At 55.6% G+C, this 22132-nt stretch overlaps 5 protein-coding genes across 5 annotated transcripts; 3 read left to right on the forward strand and 2 right to left on the reverse strand.

Moving 5' to 3' along the window:
- Positions 1 to 884: 884 nt before the first annotated feature.
- On the reverse strand, positions 885 to 3122 carry DCS_01385 (biotin apo-protein ligase; the record flags this gene model as incomplete). The annotated part of the gene is made up of 5 exons (XM_040798717.1): positions 885 to 1375; positions 1430 to 1701; positions 1756 to 2334; positions 2384 to 3017; positions 3086 to 3122. 5 exons carry the CDS (start codon positions 3120 to 3122, stop codon positions 885 to 887), a joined length of 2013 nt encoding a protein of 670 aa, XP_040659600.1.
- A 1174-nt stretch (positions 3123 to 4296) lies between these two features.
- On the forward strand, positions 4297 to 5275 carry DCS_01386 (mitochondrial genome maintenance protein MGM101; the record flags this gene model as incomplete). The annotated part of the gene is made up of 2 exons (XM_040798718.1): positions 4297 to 4895; positions 5005 to 5275. The coding sequence occupies 2 exons, from the start codon at positions 4297 to 4299 to the stop codon at positions 5273 to 5275; spliced, it is 870 nt and encodes a 289-aa protein (XP_040659601.1).
- A 439-nt stretch (positions 5276 to 5714) lies between these two features.
- On the reverse strand, positions 5715 to 6911 carry DCS_01387 (pathogenicity protein; the record flags this gene model as incomplete). The annotated part of the gene is made up of 2 exons (XM_040798719.1): positions 5715 to 6561; positions 6628 to 6911. The coding sequence occupies 2 exons, from the start codon at positions 6909 to 6911 to the stop codon at positions 5715 to 5717; spliced, it is 1131 nt and encodes a 376-aa protein (XP_040659602.1).
- Positions 6912 to 15805: 8894 nt separating this feature from the next.
- DCS_01388 (uncharacterized protein) lies at positions 15806 to 16955 on the forward strand (the record flags this gene model as incomplete). Its single annotated transcript, XM_040798720.1, has 2 exons — positions 15806 to 16065; positions 16115 to 16955. 2 exons carry the CDS (start codon positions 15806 to 15808, stop codon positions 16953 to 16955), a joined length of 1101 nt encoding a protein of 366 aa, XP_040659603.1.
- A 3075-nt stretch (positions 16956 to 20030) lies between these two features.
- On the forward strand, positions 20031 to 21390 carry DCS_01389 (uncharacterized protein; the record flags this gene model as incomplete). The annotated part of the gene is made up of 4 exons (XM_040798721.1): positions 20031 to 20425; positions 20479 to 20508; positions 20590 to 20808; positions 20889 to 21390. 4 exons carry the CDS (start codon positions 20031 to 20033, stop codon positions 21388 to 21390), a joined length of 1146 nt encoding a protein of 381 aa, XP_040659604.1.
- Between the last annotated feature and the right edge of the window lie 742 nt (positions 21391 to 22132).

The following is a 22132-nucleotide window of genomic DNA, read 5'->3' on the forward strand; positions in this document are numbered from 1 at the left end:
GACAAATCTGCGCACCAGGGAACGATGAGGAGGCCGCACTGCCTCACCCACGGCGCCGCCTCTTCCGTTCCTTTCGCAGACGAGCCGGTAAGCAAGAGCCTGGAACAGAACTCGGTGGCCGATACATGGCAGCCGCTTAAGGATCCAGCCAGTTTGCTCCTTCGCAGGGGTGAGAGGTCCCCTCTGTAAACATGTACATCTTCACTCGACTGCGGCATGGCACGGCGTTTTCGGCGGCATCCAGGAGCGGCAATGCGGATGCAGCCACTGATTATTGGGATTAGACAAAAATGGAGCTTCCATGTCATGAATACATATGTACGATAGGAACGCGTTGTTAGTTAGGAGCATGCCTTGAATCTGTCTGTAATTTTTTCTCATTCGAATGAAATACTGCTAGAGCCAACTCTGTCTGCGTGGTGTCGGTAATATCTGGTGTATGTACGAAACAATATTCGTGCAGATGCAGGATCCCTTGTTTCTGCGGTCAGGTTTGTTTGAAGAGAGAGTCACACAAACTTTACACTGCCTCGGTGTCTCTCGAGATTTGACAACATAACAGGACAGACAGCGTCGTGCAAACATACAGAAACTAGTCAATAAAGCATCCCTGAGCAGTTTTGCGCACTACTATCTACCGCTGATGCGAACGCACTCAGCGTTGCCAAGGTGCGAGAAAATCCCAAGAAAGATGACATTGGTATAGGGTAATTGATCCGGCCTTTCATCTCGACGCATCGCATGCCTGGTCGCATGCCCGGTCGCATGTACGACTTCACAGGTGAATATGCAAATGCATTTCAATTACCTGATACGATGCATCAAACGCGATGATATCCCTCGGCAGGCTCATTCTACAACACAGATTTGCCGCCGCCGCCCACTTACTCCTTCCTTCTCACCAACCCTCTCCAAAAGTCGAAGCTATTCTCGTCACTTTGCAGAGTCCAGAGCCTACCGGTGCCCCTCCCCTCGGAATCCGTCTCCTCGACGCGCAGCATGCCCCAGTCGCGGGTGATACCCAGGACGCGAGCGCTAGCGCCGCCCTCCGCCTCGAGCGAGATGGCCTGGCCAGTGTGCAACCAGTGACGGTAGTATCGGCGTTCGAGGTCGTCGGAGAAGCCCTGGCGACGAAACTGCGCGTAAATGGCCTCTAGGCGGGTGATGATGCGTGCGAGGAGGCTCTCGAGGTGCAGGGGCGCGGCGTGCGTGGGGAGGAGGTCGGAGATGGACGTTGTCGGGCGCGGGTTGATGGCGTTGATGCCGATGCCGAGCACTATTTGGTAGGCGCCGTCCGAGTACCCGCATTGGGAGAGGATGCCGCCGATTTTCACATACTGTTTCGACGACGCCGGCTTCGAAGGGTCGAGGGCATCTGGGAATGTCAGAAATGACGGAGTGGAAGATGGCTTGCTTCAGGCGACCGTACAGATGTCATTGGGCCATTTGAGCTTGACCGGCAGGTTCTCGTATCCCACGTCAAGGGACTGGATGGCCTCGACAATGGCTATGGCCGCAATGTACTGCACGAAGACGACGGGCCTCGAGGCGGCGAGATGTGCTGGATGGTTGATGATGGTAGAGAACATGAGGGCGCCAGGGGGGGCTACCCAGACGTTCGTACCACGACCGCGGCCAGCGACTTGTGTCGATGCAGAAAAGGTGAAGCCAGTTGGCAGCTTGGAAATGAGTTTCTGGTTCCTAGCGAGGCTGTCAGCGAAGCGGACGGAGACTCAAAGCGGCCCGGTACCATACTTTTCGAGGAGCGAATTTGTGCTCGTCACAACGTCGCCGTACATAAGAATGCTTCCCCAGTCATCGGCATGTTCCTCCATGGCCTGGAAACGCTGGAGGCTCGAATAGTACTGGCTGTGGTCGAAGCGAGGCGTCAGGCCAACTTCCGGCCAGGCGTCCTCGTGAGCGATGATGCGCTTCGGGATGCTGGAGTAGTCCACCATGGCACCATCTTCGACAGCCAAGTCCACGCTCATGGGAAGCGATTGCCGCAGCTCGTCAACATTCAAAGGCAGTTCGTTGGTTAGGATGTGGAACGTATCGGCTTCGCCCTTGATGCACTCTTGGCCGCCGTCCAGCTTATCGATGACATCTTCCCAGCCACAGAGCAGCTCCGAGACTTTGGTACGATCGAGGGCAGAGAGGTGCAGGTTTGACAACTTTGGAAATGCCATGGATTCTTGACTCGACTCGACGCCAAGCTTTCCCAGACAGGCCCTCAGGAAAGCGGTTCGCGCGTGGTCATCTCGAGCGAGCCGGTCCCTGAGCGCGTCGTACCCAGGCACGTCGGGCCTAGGGTGGAGGTTGACGGCGGCAAACCTGCCGTCATTAGTTCGGGATGCAAGGAGGCTCGGAATTTGCCACGTACTCGGGATGGGGTCCGCAGAGCATCGCCTTGCCGTCACCAACATGGCACAAGACGACGGCAGCCTTGCCATCGCCGCCGTCGACGTTCAACTCATCACGGTACGAGGCGAGAACGTCAACCCTGCGGCAGGCGACGCGGGCAGCATCGACAAAGACGCCGCCGCCGTTGTAGTAGGAGGCAAAGGTCTCGGGCACGGGCTCGTCAAAGGCACCGGTGGCGACCTTTAGCGTGGCCGCTCTCGCTCCATTCTCGCTCCTGTACTCGAAGCCCTCGAAGGCACCTCCGCGACAGGTGCCGGGGAAGAAGGAGAGCTCCCGGCTCCCGATGACCTCGAGCGGCTTGTTGCCGACCTCGAACTCGCAACGGGCGCTGCCGTAGTAGGCGCCGGCGCAGAAGCCGAGGTAGGCGCCGCCTCGACGGACGTAGTCGCTGATGCGCTGGTTCCCCTCACCGTTGAAGACTCTGCAATAGCCCAGGTCGGCGCCCCCGGGGAGGACGAGAAGGGCGCAGGTCGGAGCCCAGGGTTCCTTGAGGACGACGGACTCGCCGACGGGGATGACGGCGTAGTTGGGCGAAAGCAGCGCTCGAAGAGAGTAGATGCATTGTCGGACCGATTCAGCCGTCGTGCCGGTGCCTGCGTGTGTCTGTGTCAGGGAGAAAACGAAAAGGATTCGGGAGCATGCAGCTGGTGGTAGTAGCTACCCGTATAGACGAGGACGTTGAGCCGCCGGGGAGCCATGGTGGTTGGCAGTGGAGGGTTGACTCGGTGGCTGATCCACGTTTGACGACGCTCGACCCGAGCTCTGCATTGCCAAATTTCTTCCCTCCACCACCACAATCGACATCACGCCGAGCCAAGCCAAGCCAAAGGGCAGCTGCCAAACGAGAGCCTCATCCGTCGCATTCGGAAATCAAAGGACCGATCATGCAGGCCGAAAAGGACAAGAATGCAGCTGCGGCAGATACGGTGGATGACGACGAGCCGGATGAGTGGTGAGTGACGGATAAAACGACACCAGCCGAGCACTTCTTCATCCAAGTCCCCGTCTCGGCATGCACTGGCCCACGCTGACTGACACGACGACGGCGACGACTGCAGGGACAAACGGATATTTAGCACGGGCTGTGCAGGTGCGTGGTCTCTGCCCTCTCCTCGACGCTACGGGCACACGCTGCCTTCCCCAGGTACGGGGAAGCAGAGAACAAGTCTGACGATGGGCAGACGAGAATGCCAAGATGACGGATTGCTATTTTGACAAAAAGGACTGGCGGGCATGTACCGCAGAGGCATGTGAATATCCTTCCCTTTTCCTTGCTCGACTGTCTGCGAGCGGCGATGTCGTGGCTGTTCCCGATGCTGACGGGGAGGAATCTAGATGGAGCAGTTCAAGCAGTGCTGGAAGCGTCACGGCAACGATGAGCGCACGTCGAGCAAGGACGCCTAGATAGTAACCGACCGCGCAACAGACCATGCGATGAAATCCTGCGGCGATCTATCGGCAATCGTTTCATTGGCATGGCGTCCAGGACGGTATACCTCTCATCGGCTTCACCGTAGTGTTTTTGCATCCTTTCCATTACAATACTATTCTTCAATACCCGCCGCATATCTCATATTTCGACGGCTTTGTGGCTCAGTGCGTCTTGGTGTTCCTTGTCGGTGACGTGAGTGTCCACTGCCGCGTGCTGGCTCAACCACTGGAGAGCTCATTAGCGCCGTCACACCCTTCTCCGCTCGCCCGCGCTAATTCGTTCCTTAGGCGCCGTTCCAGCTCTGCCGTACCCCGTAGTGGCAGGCAATTGCAAGAGTCAGTTCACGGATGGTGAAAAACGGCTGTCAAAACAGCAGCCACCACGACAATTCTTCCTGCATCGTGACACCTCCCCCCCTGACCGCGCGCACGAGTCCAACCATGTCTCTCTCGGGTCGAATCGCCACCGCGGCGCCGCGGCAATTCATACGTCGCGCTCCCTCCGTTGCCCTCTTGTTCCGCCACCACTATGCCACAGAAGCCGCTGCTGTCAAGGCAATAGAAGACGTGCCGAGCTCAAGCATGCCGACGGCAACGACGCCACCGACGACAGTAGCATCCAAGTGGACCAAGGTTTCCAAGGCCAAGGTCTCAACAGTGGCCAAGCCCGTCATCACATCGGTACCCTCGCGCGCTTTGTACGAGGCCAAGACCATTGCCCATCAGCCGCAGGCGGCCGGGGCGAGCGCCGAAGACCCTCTTCCTGCCCAAGAAATATCCGGCGTCGACTGGGCGAATAGCTTCCACGGGATCTCAGCCCGCCCCGTATCCGAGGTGCAGTTCCGCGTGCTCATGCAACCCCTGGATCACCGGGACATCGAGGTCAAACCCGACGGCGTCATATACCTTCCCGAGATCAAGTACAGGAGGCGCCTCAACGAAGCCTTTGGCCCTATGGGCTGGGGCATAATACCCAAGGGCGAGTCTGTCGTGGGCAACGCCGTCGTCACGCGCGAGTACGCCCTCATCGTCGATGGACGGTAAGTTCTTCCCTTGCCTCCTTCCTTGGCCCGTCGTTTTCGGCCGACAATGTCGTCTTCCATCTCGCCTCTGCCCGCTAGAAAGGCGGTGCTGATGCCAGCCCCGCAGGTTCGCCTCACAGGCACAGGGTGAAAACTCGTTCTTCTCGCCCGACCAACTTCCTTCGGCCGTCGAGGGATGCAAATCCAACGCGCTGATGCGCTGCTGCAAGGACCTGGGCGTTGCCTCGGAGCTATGGGACCCCCACTTCGTCCGCTGGTTCAAGAAGACGCAAATGGAGGAGGTCTGGGTCGAGCACACGACGACGAAGAAGAAGCGCACTTTTTGGTACCGCAAGGGTGAGGTCGACGTTGCCTACCCCTACAAGCTGGCCAAGTGAGCAACAAGCGGCGGGAGAACGTCTCAACTCAGACATCGGAGAGGGAGACACAAATGGACGGTCTCGCGAGCTGCAAACAGACAGCGACGCAGGCCTGTCTGCGTGCACGATGCGATAATGGCGGAGAGGAGGACCAGAAGTGGGGAGAGAGTTGAATTGTACAAATTCGGGCTGCAAAAACGTTGTAGGATGCGAGCACACACCTAGCTAGTCCTTGCTATGATAACTGCCCTGTATACCGTATGTATGTGGGGAGTTAATATTGTCCCCGGCTCCGTCAGAAAGGCAACGGATTCATCCGTGAGAATGCACCGGTTCCATAGATGGCCGATGAAAAGAAAAGCACAAGACGACGACGAGAAAAGTCTTGGACGCCACCTGGTGGCTGATTCTAAAGAAAACTCCCAAACGCCCGACGCATCCAATCTGTCTGGAGGTCCTACTCCTCCTGCGCCGAGCTCGCGCTGGTGTCGGCGCTGCCACCCCATCCCCAGGTCCTCCACGATCTCGTGCTGGCGCCCGAGGTACGTCGCCGGCGCAGCGTGCTGTCTTCTTCGGTGGGGCTCTCGGCCTCGACCTTTTCAAAGTCGGTCTCGCTGCGGCTCTTGCTCAGGGCGCTCCACACGCTGAGTCCGCTGGGCGGTCGCTGCGTCGCATCCTCGTCCTGCGCTTCTCCCGGCGTCGTCGCCGTCGCCGCCGCCGCCGCCGTAGCCGACCGAGATTGGTCGTTGCGCTGGATCTCTTGCGCTTCGTGGTCGAGCACCGACAGAAGAATGTTGAGTCGTTCGCGCTGGGCGGCGATGAAGCTCATCTTCTCAGCCGAACCGCGCAGGTTCGGTGGAATGAGCGTGCCCGAGTCGGTCATGCCGCCGCCTCCGCCATCGTTCCCGTTCCTACCAGCGCCCGTGGCGGCGGATACGGCACCGGCCAGAAGGTTGTAGAAGTCGTTGCCCGTGCTGGCGGCGGAAGTCCACCTCGTCGTTGGAACACTGAACCGCGCGAGAAGCGCCTGGGTATAGCTCTGTGCGGCCGCCGGCTCGGGCGGTGGCTCCGTCGGCGGCAAGCCGAGTATGGAAGTCTTTATGTACTCGATGGCCTGGCGGAAGTACGAAATGCCTGCCGTCTTGAGCCGATCGTGGGCGCTGGCGATGAAGTCATCGATGCTCGCCTCGTTCTCCTCCAGGAAGGGATGGACCCGTTCCTCGTAGATGATGCGAGCGCCTTGCGTCTGCGGCAGGATGAGGTAGAGAAGGAAGAGGAGGCGCATGTACCCGTAAAAGGGAACCCTGCGATCCGAGTCAGCATCGGGCGAACGGTACAGACACCACGGGTGAGGCTCGACCGAGACGTACCAGGCGAGGATGAACGAGACCCATGACTCGACTAGTAGGCAGCAGCTGAAGACGACCCAGTACATGAGCCAGGGCGTCAGTTCGGCCGGATCGGACGTCTTCAGAGCCTTGTAGGAAGCGAATATGGGGAAGAGAAAGGAGGCGACGGAGCTGGGGTGGAAACAGGGGTTAGCAAGCGAGACGAGCCGGCTGAGGGATGGCAGCTCCTCCATCTCGGTGCGCGACGACGGTGGTGGTGGCGGCCGCGGGGGGATGACAGCATCGTGGGGCGATGACGAAGGCATCGTCGTTTGTGGCACTTACGATAAGAGCATGGCGAATATATCAAACATGACGGATATCCTGACGAGGCCGTGCCTCTCGGTCCGCAACGATCTCGGAGAGCGTGAGCGGTGTGGAGGAGAGCGGAGAGAGGGATCGCGGGGGTGGAAAGCGTTGGGAAGGGGGTGCGAAATATCTGGGTCAGAATCTCCAGAGGATGTGATGAGCTTTAATGTCGACGGATGGGAAGTGCTGATGTGACGTCGTGGGGTGAGGCAATGGCGAGGCGAGCGAATGTTGAAACGGAGTCAAGGGTCCTCCAAGTGGAGCGAAGAACGGCCGTAGAAGCAGGCGAGCAACTGTTAGCTGCCTAGCTGGCGGGGCCAAGCAGTCACAGCGACGGGGCGGGACACCTGATCTGCCTGGCGGGCCGTAACCCCACGTTCGCATCAGGCACTTGGTGACGGGGAAGGGTGGGGGGGGGGGGGGGGGGGGGAGCGGTCACTCGCCCCGTGACGACACACGAATCGATCGGCACTCACATGTTACCTACAAAGTACTTGCAAGTACTTGCAAGCACTGTATTTGTATAACTAAGCATACTAGGTACTGTTGGTCCAAGTGCTACAGTGTCCAAGGGCTACAGTACGTCAAGTACTACGTACAGTACATGTACACCGTAATCACTCTGTAGACGCACATGCAACCATTTGCGCCTCGCTGAGCAAGACGTTACGTACGGAGTACATGTACAGTATTATGATATGAACTTGCTGATAGGTACTAAGGTGATACCTACGCAACGAGTACAGTACCTAGGACGCATGAACTAAGGCACTTGTAGGTCCATGTATCGGTACCCCGAACAAAGATGAGCACAACTGTACCGGCAATAGGGCCTATGAGCAAGTTTATCCGCTTCCAGGTGCTGGTACAAGGTACCTACCAGGTACCCAGCGACCATCAAGCGCCTGCTGTGCAGTGCAATGGTAAACCCTAGGTACTGAGCAAAACTGGAGTAGTATCTGCAGGGTACCTAACATACCTCAGTAATTACCTGTATTACTCCGTACCAAATGTGCCTTTGATACTCAGGTGGTGCCCAAGTGCCTGCCAACTTTCCACCTCATTGATGAAGGCACTCCTCAACAAAATGGGCACAACAAATTGCCCCCTACACATGACCGAGGAACAGGGCAATATATGAAGAGAGATGACCAAAATAGATTGCATCCAGGATCTACAGCATATTGGTCTGCTCTTGGGCTGGATGCCAAACCAACCTTGGACGGACGATGCACCGACGTTGCACTTCAGCGAGGCTGGCCGGCCAGTCACAACTATATCGACCTCCCACCGCTTCAGCCAGTTGGACCAAGGTGCCTGGCGAGTGGGTGCGTGACAATTCGAACGCCGACGTCGGATCCTCGGGGAAACGAAGAGTGGGAAAAACCAGGTTGTCTGCGCTGCGCAAATGCATCTACGGGCAAAATCGGAACCTACTCGGCCGAAGCAGCAGCTCTAGTAGACCTAGCTAGAGTTCAGCGCCACCGTCCTTGTTCCATTGTTCACGCTCACACACACATTCATTCACGACAAAACGTTTTGGTGGAGCATTCATAGCGCTCTGACCGCGAAAACCCTCTCAAGAAGAGGTACAATCGATGTTGTGCGTCTCCATTTAGCCTTTGCGTGGCTTTGATGACGAAACAAGTGCCTTTTAGGTCCTTCGCCTCAGCTGGTCTGGATATGTCGTTATCGAGTTTCCCTTCCACCACATGCACATCAGTCACATGCAAGAAATCCGGCAAGAAGCAAGGTACGGATAATGTCGATGTAGGCGATGCCCAGCTGGGCGTCGCGGAACCCAACGCTATGCTTCGCTTTACCCTAGCTCATCGGGGGAGTTCTCGTTGGAGCTGCGGCTAGGCATGTCGCAGAGCTCACACCCTCGATTCAAGAACTTGCTCGTCTTCACAAACCTGCCTCTATCGGGAGTACGGCTCATCTTGGAGCTTGAACCTAGACTGATGTTTGAGTTCGCCGACTGTGGCCAAGAGGATTAGTCCGTGACACATGCATGATACGGCGTCCTCTCCCTACCCGTGCGGGGCCTTCTGAAGGTTTTCGAACGGTTTCATGATGAACAATGGAAAATGTCAGGCCTATTCTCTGGAACGGTACCTCCTGGCTCAGAAGCCTCGTGCGCGGCGGTCTCGGGCCATCTGGGGCCCTCCACACCAGCGCCTTGCAACGACAAGCTCCCGCATACAGAACATCCATGCAGTCCGAGGTTTGGCTTCACCGATCCTTTGTCACGCCCTCATCGGTGATTAGTAGACCGTGTAGCGTCGGGGTTTACTGGACGTGGAAGCCATAGGGTTTAGCGGCATCGTCATGAATGAATTGCCTCGGCCTCTCGTCGTATGTGGGACCACGGACGGGTTAGAAGCTCGGGAAGTGATTTGTCAATACAAATCTTCCAGTACCCTCGTGCGGGAGCTGGTCACGCCTCTGCCCGTACTCGTCGTGTTCGATGAACTTTTTTTCCACTTGTCCCTGTAGTCGTCGCCGTCATCGTGTCAGTGTGAGGGGCGAAAGCGGTGCAATGCGTATGCCGGAGAAGTGCGCTGCTTTGTACCTCTCCGAGTGCAGGCTGGACAGAGAAGTCCATGAAGTGGATCTCCGAGCCTTTGACCTTTCCGACCAATTTTGATCATCTTCGTGTGCAGGTCGATAGAAAATGCTCGTCAAAGCCGTCGAGAGGGGAAGCTCAAGGTCTCTTCATACCCAGCGTGGCGATCGCTTTGACGTTCATCGCCCCCAAAGGTCCAGCCCAGCCAGCCAGGGTCAAGATGGAAAACCAGCCCAAGATGTGCCAATTTAGGACGGTAGATTCGGGAGCAGGTTTCGGGAGTGGCGGTTTGATCACGGAGACTGGAAGATCAGGCTTCGGCCGTGATGCTGGCAACCAGATGACCGTTGATGGGAGTGTCAAGGCGCTATGAATGAGCCAAACAACCTTGAAGGAGACTGACTACTCCTGACGGTGATGATGGCGCCAAGCGACCTGCAAGGGGAGACTGCCTTGACGGACTTCTTGGAGCAAGAAAGCCCAGGAACCATGAGCCTAAGTTGATGCTTTTTGATGGCCACAATTGTCTCGAAATATGCCATGGTACGGGACCACGAACGCAGATGATGAGGCTTCTCATCTTCTGAATAGGTTTTATGCTTGCAACTTTGCGATTTGTATGGAGTCCCATCCATCGCCTGGCTGCACGCGTTGCACATGTCGTGGAACTCTTCCCAAGCACTTCCTCGTTGAATAGTTGGACTGGAGGGATCTAAACCATAATTCGATCGAGGCTGTCATTTGTCAAACTGGTATGGTCAGATTGAGAGTTGGGGATTGAAGACTGCGATGGAGCAATCTAGCGAATGCATTCTGCATAACCCCAACAGAGACTGGTCGCATCTCCACTCGGTCCATGTTTGTCCTCGAGGGGACCTGCGGGGAGATTGTGATTCCGTGTCTGCGCCGAGCACTTGCCAGATGTCGAGGCTTTGAAAACAAGAAAACGGAGGAAGAGCGATGGTGGCGAGACGCTGAACTCGCGCCTGTCTCCTGTTTGTCAGGGCCGAAATTCGCACCGATTCAAGCACCGACGCTGCACGAAGTGCTGCCTTCCGAGAGCTTTTCCGCGAGACAAGGTGCGAAGAGGACGACGGCTGGCCTTTCGTGAGGGACAAAGGTCTTGCCAGGGGGGCTGGGATGCGCGTGAAACGGTACGCGTTGGCGACGTGGAGCGTGACGTTGTCGAAGCTGGCGTGGTCAAGCTTGGTGGTGGACGATGTACATGCAAAGTACTCCGTACACAGGGGACACATGCAAGAAATTACCTAGTTCTCCGGATTATTGGCAGTTTAATGAAATTCATCGAATAAATACAAAAAGGTACGACCGATAAACGTACAGAGCACTCCGTACGGAGAAATGGTGCAGCTCTTACGATAAACTGACTGACCGGGACTTAACTCAGGAATAAAAAAATGACGACTCACAAGGACGAAGATTTCCAGCCTCGCTCAGCCATGTAGGTACTGGTATTAGGACGATGGCTCTTTGCACCATAGAGCAGAATCCTGCAGGGGAACAGCGTCGCATGCACGTACATCATCATACTAGGTACCGAGAGCAGTACAAATTACAGGGGGCAGAGTGCTGGGAGGCCTTACAGAGTACGTAGACCGTGCCATTCATGTACCGTACTTGCCGCGGAGTCTGCCTCATCAGGCATGCAATAGTAAGTACCATGTCCAACGCTGCATCGCTCATACCACCCTAGGCATGAGCAGCACTTGAAATCATCGAATGTAAGTACGTGTGAGCAGTCCGTATAAGTTTTGATGAGGGAAACATAATAACCATGGTCTGTTTTCTATCGAGGTCGTCGTCGAGCTGCAGGTGGCATCCAGGTCAGTTGCTCGGTGACACACACTTCGACACCCAAATACGAGCATGAAGTAATAATACAAGCATCTGGACGGAGCACTAGCCGCAAGGTTGTCATTCTGGCGCTGAGTGGGAGCGGGGGGGTTGCCGATGCTCCCTTGGTTCCTTCGGCTCCCTCCCTTGATCTGATGACCTGTGGGTGAATGGCGGCGGGAAGTGTTCAAGAATGGCACTAACATTCCCGTTCTGTCCAGCTGAAGGCAATATCACTTGAAAGCCACTGCATAAGGCTGAGTTGAATGAGAGATGGGTGGAGCAAACGGATTTGGTGATGGTGAGGACTGACTGCCTGACAACAAGGAAACCTGTATGAGGCGAGAAAGAGAATCCATCTGACAAACGACAGGGCAGAAACGAAAGGATGGCGCTTGGCTCATTCTTCACAGTCCGCCTGCTAGCATGGAGCATTATTTAGACAAACTGTGATGTACTTGAGTATTAATACATGCGCGGAGTACAGATACTCAAGTATCCGTACAGCAGGGAATACTCCGTAATATTACAAAGTATCAACTACATGTATTATTACTTTGTACGGAGTACCGCGTAATTAGTTCCACGCAAGTACAGAGTACGGTGCGCAAGAAATAGTGGTCAGTGTACTCCATACTTGCATGTACTTGTGCAAACCCACAACAATGGCAAGCCTCCCTTGGTACCAACCACCATCAAAGATTGCATGTACACATACGGTCCTGGTATCCACGGAATAGCAACCCCCCTCGGTCACATAGGTTAATCCAAGTAAGCAGGCACTAGTTTCGTAGTTAATTCCTAAAGCTTAACTTTGGGCACGACAAGGCGGGCGGACTGTACATTATCCCGAGGCCATGTCTCGCAAGGCGCTCCTTGGCATTGCATTCCAAATGGGCCCCTCTCGCGTCGCATACCAGTAACAGGCATCCTGCGCTCCATCTCATGCTCATGGGTGTGCTGGGTAGGCAAAAGGGGTCGAGCGGGTGTGATCATGGTTTGCACTTGGCTCGATGTACACATTACCGGACAAGTTCAGCCACTTAGACCACACGTGGCGACATCGATGGAGGATGTAGGACGCAACAGGAAGGGCGGTAGCCCACCGATGGACATCCCCAGCAACTCCTGGCGAGGCCAGCTGGGATGCGTTTCAATTGCCATCTCCAGCCTCTCCCATTTTACTCCCATTCAAGGTCGATGAATTTGGCAGGGTGACAAGTTGTTGCCAATTCGGATGAGTCCAATGACGCGGATGGCACCAGGTGCGTGTTGTCGAAGTAGTTGGATGTGAGAGGTGCGTGGCAGGAGGAGGAGACGTTCAGGCACAAGGTAATACTGGTAGGTATTACGGCTCGTCGGTACGAGTTACAAAGGCTACTGATGAACCTACTAGCCTATCCGAACACTAACGGCTAGTGGGGAAACAGCTGTAAACATGCACCAACCTGAGGAGTGAAAGTACACGTCCAAGCACCACGGGTACGGACGGCTAGCAATACCAGTACGTTAGTACCGTCTTGGTAATAACCAGTCGGTATGCAGTAAAATAAGCTTAGCATTGCTAGAATGTGCCAAAATCAAGTCCAAATCGTCAATGACAACCATCACAGGGTTGCCAGCAACCAAATAAAGTGAAATATTTACAATAGCAAAAACAATAAGCCAACCTGTATTGTCATGGCATGACTGCATCAGTAGCGAATGATGCCGCAAATGATGCCGCACGTTTTTCGTTGGGGGAGGCTCAGTAGCTACTGAGGCAGAAGGGATCAAGCAATCGGAATCATCATGCCCCTGCGCTCTAGCACGCAGCATCAGTGAGTGATCTTGGAGCGAAAGCAATAAGTAAAAAAAAAATACATGCGTATGCTCATAGCCGTGCCACAAGAGTAGAAAGGGCGACAGAGAGCGAGCATTCACAGATACAATACCGATAAAGCTTTCTGTTCGTCAGTTCCTACCTTGAAACTGTCATGGTGGAGCTACAGGGTAGCATTACGGGTATTGCAACCAGTGAGACGACGGACAGGTTGGATAAATTAATAAATAGTATTAATAACATCAATAACTCCATTTTCTACCAATACAATACAGACGCACAAAGTAATATGGAATACAATACACATGTACGGAGTAATCCGTACTTATGGGTACCAACACTACATGTATTTACATGCACACACCCACGATTGCTTGACCAGTGGTACCAACAGTTCATGTATTCCGTACATGTACAGTACATTAAAAGAGTTGTAGCCACAGCCGTTCGTACCCAAGTAAAAGCGATCAATGCCGTACTTCGGCCTAGATCACGCAGTACTTGTAGCGACACGATCTACATGGTACAGTGGACAGTACTTACTTGCTGTTACATGTACTCTGTATTACTCCGTACTCCGCATTGGTTAGTTGCATGTCCACCAGCAGAGAGCGGTGGAGTGGTTCATCACCATCCGCTACAACTGTGAGCACTCACAGGCTGCAAAACTTCAACTGTTCGCCCGACTTTGTCCTTTCCTGCCACAGGACAGAGCCAAGCTTGATTCATGTGGAACTGTCACACGCCATCCTGCTGTCTCGACTCGCAAATACCGAGATGTCTCAGCTTGTCATCGCCACTGCGTGCCAGGCCCACAAGCCCCTCGACGCAGTTGTGCCACCGATGGATCACGCCCTCGATTTGGATGCTTTCAGAGGAAGCGAGCTTGACAGCTCGACGGCCAGAACCCTACGATGACGAGGAAGGCACCGGGACCGAATGAATCATGTGCCACAGGGTCACAGACATGATAGAGTTGTCGTTCGAGCAGGGCCGATCGAGAAAAACCCAACCTGTCGGATGCGACAGATTCCATTGGCCATCCGCTCATCAGCTGCGAGATATATTCGTGCGGAAGGCTGCCTCGTTTTCCAGACTACCGCCGGGTTGGGATGGGGACACAGAGCTGGCAGCCAGACGGAGGAGAACCAGCAAAGGCGATGGACGGGAGCTGCCCGAGGCCCGTTATGATGTTGGATAAGCCTTCTTCCTCTTGCAAGGGAGTTGGGATACCTGGGTGAGTAGTAAGTGCCTTGTACAAGCAAGCACTTGCCGAGTACTCCGTCAGAGTTCATGTCACTCTGTTGCACTGCACACTTGCTTTCGTTGCAGGCAACGCAGTGGAAGGGGGGGTGGACCACGGTGCCATGGCCGCGGATCTTGCCTCGTGGATTGTGGCATCACCATCTACAACTACTGCTCACCTACACTGGAGTGGAAGTGTCCTCGGCACTCGCGAGAGAGCTCGTGAGCAGTAGCCGCACGCCTGGAAGGTCGAGGCACTCACCGGCGTTACTGGTTACATCGTGAGTACTGGCTGCTCATGATCGATCCCGTCCTCGGACTCCTAGTGTGTGCTTGCTATGTGTCGGTTGTGGGTGCGAACCATAATATTGTCTGGCCCCATTCTCCACGAGGAATTCTCGGTGGATCCTGATGACCTCTGGGCTCAAACAGCCCAGACACACAAACTGAGACACGGCACAAACCTTGCTTGCCCGCGCGCGCGAGGCAGACCGAGAAGAACGACAGCCACCCACTGGCCTTATCGGGTTCGGCCTGGGCGGGTCTCCCGCAGGGCTGAAGGCTGCTCAAGGTTGCAGGCAGCCAAGGCTGAGGTAGTCGATGACAGCGTCATAACACAAATACGACGTTAAAAAGCCAGACGGTTGAATGGCGAGGAAGTGGCAGCACAGACTACTCCTAGGAGCACACCCGACAACACTCTGACACTATCAGGTATCTGCCTTTTCATCTCGACTCTATGGGGAGATAGAAATCTTCCGGTTGATGACCGACCCTCAACACCACCGCGGCCCCATTTTGGGACTGGAATTCGCCTCATGAGCTCCAAATCGAATTCCAACCGACGGCGCTGCGAGCTGGTCTGCGGGGGCCCGTCGCCTGAGACAAGCCAACTTTCTTCAAGGACATGACCACATTTGGGAACATAAGCCCATGACGGGGGACTAGAATCGACCGTCATACGCCACGCGCCTGCCTGCCTCCTCGCTCGGCATCGGTCAGGAACGCAGCGGCCAAACTAAGCGGCGACTGGTAGCTGCGCTTGGTACATTCTTCGACCTTCGCTTGTGATTCTGGACCAGAGTCGTTGTGCGACACACCACAGCGATGCACCGGTGCGTGGAAGCAGCGGCATGGGGAGTAGAGGGGAGAATGAGAGGCATCGGCGGCCATCACAACGCGTCGAGAGACTGCACATGTCCTGATATAAATATGTCCAACAGTCCCCCACCACCGTCCAAACAGCAGTCCTGCTTCTTCAGTCACCATCAGCTCACTCACTCATTCCCCTCCGTCACAGAAGGGTAGTCACTCGTTTCGCAACTTCACATCATTCATTCACCCCCTTTCCCGTACGCATCATGCGTTTTACCATCGCCCTCGCCCTGGGCGCCAGCCAGATGGCCTCGGCACTCAGCAACCACACCACATCCCCGACACCTACTGGTGAACCACGTCCGACACCTTCGCTGCCGACACGTGTTGGTCCATTCAGGCTCTACGGCTGCGCCGTCTCTGCCGATGGCTTCCCTGGCTTCCGCAAGGCCGCGAGCCGTGCTGATATGGATCTTCAAATCTGCGCCGCTACCTGCAAGACCTTTTACTTTGGCGTCTTCGACACGTGAGTTGCCCTTTCCATACGTTGTGGAACAAGTCTGACGGAACAACAGCGACTGCTACTGCGGCGATTCCATCAGCCGTGACAACATCTCGACGAAGCCCGAGATGGCCCAGTGCAACATCCGGTGCCCGGGCATGTTCTCGGAAGCCTGCGGCGGCCGACCTCATCTTCTCCAGCGCCGTGAGGTTGACCCCAGGAATGCTGCCCTCTCCCTCTACGAGCGTGTGGATGTCGAGCCACCCACCACGATCCACACGACCCACACGAGCACCGGCGTCATGACCGCCTGCCCGCCCGGCAAGACGGATTGCCCTCCCCGCCACCACGGTGATATCACCATCAACATCCACAACACCATCATCTGCATCGGTGACTTCTGCGCTGCCGAGATCAACTGCCCCACTTGCAAGCGTCAGCGCGTCATCTGCAAGGACGACGATGACTGCCACACGGAGGAGTGCGAAGACGACGACAACCACTGGAGCCTCGTCAAGTGCACCGACGACCACTGCCGGTACCCCAAGTGCAAGGGTGACGAGTGCAAGCGCAAGATTGTCTGCAAGGACGGAAAGTGCAAGAAGGACACATGCCACGAGGACGAGTGCGAGAAGAAGTTTGTCTGCAAGGACGACGACTGCAAGCACGAGAAGTGCCACGGCGACGAGTGCTACAAGAAGTGGGTTTGCAAGAACGACGACTGCAAGGTCAAGCCCGTCTGCGACGACGAGTGCGTCGCCCCTCCTGCCAAGAAGAAGGCCGAGGTCAAGCCCGTTGCTCCCAAGGTCACGCAGGCCTACGACCACGACGTCGTCGTCGTTGCCGGATCCGGCAAGGTCGCCGTCATTTACAACATCCTGGCGGCTGCTGTTGGCCTCGCTCTCATGCTCTAAATAGTCTCCAAACGATACCTGGAGCCTTTGGAGGATATCTAGAGGTGGAATAACGACGCAGACGACATGGATCGCGGAGGGCTTTACCAGTACAATACATTGAACTTCTTCTGTTGGACAACTGGCCGGGCAAAGTCTAGCATCTCGGTCAATCCAGCAAGTCAGTTGAGTTGAGTCGGTGATGGCTTGGAGACACAGGGCGCGAACCAAATGCGTTCACGCCATGTGTCGGGCGAAGCCAATATCTATAGATGTCCTTTTCCTTCAATAAATTTCCTAGGCATCATTGACAATTTCGTCGCCCCGGTGGTCAATTCATGTCCTCGCAATGTCCCGGGTACCGTTCCTGCATACTCACCGAGCTCCATGCTGCGCACAGCGCTTGCAGCTACTCGATCTGCCATTTGGTGGTACCGTTGTCGGCATCGGACGAATCAAGCTTCGCCGCGCATTCGAGACAGCGGCAGATGATGCATCCGACAGTGACGGGGGGTCGCAACTCGCATGTGGAATCCTCTCTGGGGAGTCCCCTGCGCGTCTGCATGAGGGATTCGTAACCGAGAAGACGTCAAGGGACGGGCTCCCGTCGATGGACGACGAGTCGCTACTCTTGGGCCATGGCTCCAGCGGCTGGAAGTAATACAGATTCCCTCTCAGAAATGCCGCAAGAATTCGGTGCGTAGCAGCCGAAAGTTGAGCCATCGAGCGACAGCAGGTCGTGATGGGGAACCATGAGAAGGGTGGCACAACACGCGGTAAGGATGCCGTGGGCGGTTGCAATGCCATGTCCCCTCACTCAAAACCGACAGGGCAGAGGGTTACACAGATTCCGGCTGCTTGGGGCGGACATCTGACATCTGCCATAAACCGGCCTCCTTGCACACGACACGTCGCGGCCGAGCACGCGGTCTTCCTACGCCACCAACACTCTCACCGCCGAAATGATGGAATGATGGAAGCAGGGAGGGAGAGAGAAAAATATACCTGGACAGCCGCGGGGATCGGATCGAGGCAGGGGGCAGTCGTGATTGCTCGGCCAGACAATACGACGTACCGACCTCGCGACGGCCGTAGCAACAACTGTTGTTCCCAGGACCCGGCTAGGGTGGGTGGCGTACAATTAGGATGCAACAGATTAGCTTCTGCGGCTGACTGACTTGTTTGCTCTACCCATTCGTCGTTGGCTCGGGATCCCTTGGGAGGCAGAGGCGGCGAGCACGGGGCGCACTCGACGCTGAGCTTGGCCTGGTAGAGTCTAACTGGACGACGGTGACACCCAATCGTCTCTCACAAGGCCACCATGGTACTTTGTACCGGTACGGATATGGAGAGCAAACGAACTGGATCCTGGGCCAAGCGGGAATAGAAATAGAGAGTTGAAATGGAATTAGAATTGGCTGACGCGCAGGATTGAGTGCCAAGTTCGTGGGACGAGACCGGGGGCCGGGGGGGCGCTCCCGTCGAGCCATGAGCGCAGTCTTCGTCGTTTCATGGTCCCTGCGGGCCGACGAAGAAGCGGGACGGAGGAAGCTGCAGAGCAGAGAATCGCGTTGTGTGACTTTTATAGATACAGGTAATGTCGGCATGCTGTCGAACAGGAGCCGGTGGGACACGATGGCCGGCGTTGGCCATGTTGTTGATGATCGCACCGACGGCAGCTGCATCTTCCTTTCTGCATCAAGGCGGCAGTTTGTGCATAGAATTCGCTGCCTGCATGAAAACTTGCATCATAGGATGAGGACGGGGACCAGGGCAGGAACTTGGTCGGAGGCTCGGTGGTCGGCTTGTCTGCAAGTTCGTCGCCCTCAGGCCGTTTTTCGTTTTTGGCAACAACATTTTCGTCACCGAGATTTGTTGTCCGATCGAGGAAATTATCTTCTGGCCCGACAATCTCTGCCGACCCGTGCTCCATACATCATCCGCCGTACATCGTACACCGTACACCGTGCATGAGGTGGGAGAACAGCAGAAGCACGGATGGCGGTTTCGGTAGCCGGCCAAGGGTTTCCGACTGAAGCTGAGCGCCCGAGCGAGCGAGCAAAGGGTGGTCCTTGGCATGGCATCTCCGAAGGCCCAGCACCTGTCCGCTGGCACAATTAGTTGGCTGCCGATATCGCTGCCGAGTGCGAAACCGCGCGACGGTCAACCTGGACGTCGACAATATGACCAACTGGCATTGTATTAATTCATGGTAGGATACGGAGTAGTAGTGAGTAGTATGTGCAGGTGGTGGTCGATGCGTGCCCGATAATTAGTACGGACACCTACGAGGAAACCTGCTGCTGATCCTCCGTACCTAACACTGCCGGTTATTCGCCTTGTCTGTCCGTTTTGTTGTGGCGGTTGGCCCCTGCATGGGTTTGAACGACTAGTTCGAAATTGGTGAAGGTGACAGCACGATGCCAGCCATGCCAACATCGCAGGCGACCGAATACTCTTTCCATCCTGTACTGGATGGGAGCTCCTGCGAATAGGCATGCGCCGTCGACAAGACGAACCTTGATCGTGCCTGGCCTGTCTGCCCTGGATGAATCGAGAGCGGCAAATTTTGATTTTTCCCTCTCCCAATATCCTGCAGGACAAGAAAGCAGGCAGATCATACCACCCTTCACACCCGCTGCCCGATCTGAAGCGGCCCACCGCCGACGAGCGAGCGCTCCCCGACGACGTCTTTCCCTTCCGTCTTTCCTATTGGCGTCCCTGGCGTTCCCGGCATTCCTCGGGTAGGACAAACGGAGCGTTACCGAGTCCTCGGGCCCGGGTCGCCAAGTAAGTTCGTTCCACGGCATTGCAGGCCAGCCGAGCAACTTTGTGCTCCCACATCACCCTGCAGTCTGCAGTCTGCACGGAGCACGAAGCACAGGCACGAAGCACGGGCACGAGTCTAGTTCGACGAGGACGATCGAAGGGGGCATGAACCTGCCGGGGCCCCAGAAGGCTCTCCTGCCATTTAAACCCCCCCCTTCTGCTTCAGCCGTCGCCAAGAGGTAGTCGACGCTCCTCCAAAAAGAACACATTGAATCTAAATCCATTCTCTCATCGGCATCCGTCTCTTCGCCTCCGCAAACAAGAACAATGACAGGACTAGACGTCTTCCTCACCATGACCGAGGATACTGAAGCAACTCGCTACTGCCATTCGAGGTCCTCGTCACCGTCCTCTTGGGTCAACAAGTTGGCCCGTATGGCGAAAAATGAAGATCTCGGTGAGAAGGAGGAGTTGATTAAGAACGAATCTGAGAATGCAGACACCCACAGCCTCTCCTCGAGCGTCCGCCAGCACGTCGTCGACGGCCACTTGCGGTATCACGCTTATCACGCAGGAAAGTACGCGTTCCCAAACGACGAGAACGAGCAGCTGCGCGATGATCTCAAGCACAACTTGACCATTCAACTGTGCGGCAGCAACTACTTTTACGCCCCTGTACGCAAACTGCTCGAACGAGGGGCCAACGTGCTAGATTTAGGCAAGTTCATGCTCGGCATTTCCGCCACGAGCGACCAGCTGATCTGACACTTTTCAGGCACGGGAACGGGCAAGTGGTGCATCGAAAGTAAGTTTACCACCGGCTACCGCTCAGCCTCCGGAACCTGTGGCCTGATGGCCCCTCGTGAGCGTGTTGCTAACGATCAAGGGGCCCAGTGGCCGATTCCTTTCCTGAAACCCGCTTTCATGGCATGGACCTTTCGCCCATCCAGCCAAACTGGGTTCCCGAGAACACCGACTTTGTAGTCGACGACATCGAGCACGAGGGCGGCTGGACGTACCCCCTGAACACTTTTGACTACATCCACGTGCGCCACACGATTCACTCGATCAAGAATCGTCCACAGATGTGGGAGCGCATCTTCAAGTCCGTCATTATCTCCTGACCTACCCTCCCGTCTCGAAAAGACACGTCACACCTGCTGACCGCGTGGCCGTGGTGTGCAGCCACTTGAAACCCGGAGGCTACGTCGAGGTCCAAGAGTTTCAGTATGTCGCCGCCTGCGACGACGATTCTTGTGACGGGCCCTACGCCCTGCGCGACTTTTTGAACTATCTGCAGGCCGGCTTGGAGGCGCTGGGGTCGCAGCTCAACAGCATCCAGCACGCCGAAGACGAGCTCCTTGCCGCCGGCTTCGAGGACTTGAGATACCAGGATCTCAAGTCTCCCATCGGGCCGTGGCCCAAGAGGCCGCAGCTGAGGGAATGCGGCAGCATTCTACGAGACGTCATCATGTGGGGGCTCATCGGCCTCGCGCGGAGGCCCTTCCGCGATGGCCTCGGTTGGACGAGCGTGCAGATCGAGATGTTCCTCATCGAGGTGCGCAAGGATCTGGCTCGAGAGGTCGACGGCGTGCCCGTCTTTCATTCCTACTTTTTCTTTCGCAGCATCTATGGACGCAAACCGTCAGGCGGCAACACTTTCCCCAAGGACCAGATTGGGAAGTAGCAGAAATCGAACGGCGAGAAGTAGGGGCAGGGGACATTGGCAAGTTGCGTGCAATGATGCGATTGTGATTTGGCAAACCCTACAAAGGTATTCCAGGCAGTTGGCCACTTGGCAAGAATGCGATGCATTTTGGTGAGACTATCCGCCTCGTGAACTCGGAGCCCATGGTTTGGGAGGGGTCTACGGAGGGATGCCTCGAGAAAGTGATGATTAGCATCTGGAAAGAAACTCGAAAGAGTTGATGAGTTGATGAGTTCTTGGTCTGGAGTTGTGCCATTTTCAGCTAACTTTCTCATTACAATCAAACCCGCTGCTGTCATCGTCAAGGAGTGCATTTTCTTTCGACGTGGGTTTCGCCGACATGGCTGAGTCTAAGAATTGCAGAGTGCCCCCCCCGCCCCGTGAACACTTTTGCACGCAAGAATTGTGTGACGTGATGTCGTGATAGAAAAGGGAAAGATATAAAAACGAAGAAGAAAGGAGGCCATAAAGAGTTGTGAACTATGGGGATGAGATGGCAAGGAGGAGATCACCGTCGGCCAACTGAAACTGATGAAAAACAAGCTTAACACGGAACCGAGTGTCGTATTCAGCTAGAATCCAGGCAAATCACCATTCCCCTGTGCTTATTAAGCATATATAATTGACGAGGACACTCAGCACTGGGTGTGTTGTGGTCCTGCATAGGAAATCCCAACTTTGAAGGGAAAGGTCGGACATGAGGAATCAGACATTCCGTTGT

This window comes from Drechmeria coniospora, chromosome 01 (genome assembly GCF_001625195.1).
Source record: "Drechmeria coniospora strain ARSEF 6962 chromosome 01, whole genome shotgun sequence".
Taxonomy (NCBI): domain Eukaryota; kingdom Fungi; phylum Ascomycota; class Sordariomycetes; order Hypocreales; family Ophiocordycipitaceae; genus Drechmeria; species Drechmeria coniospora.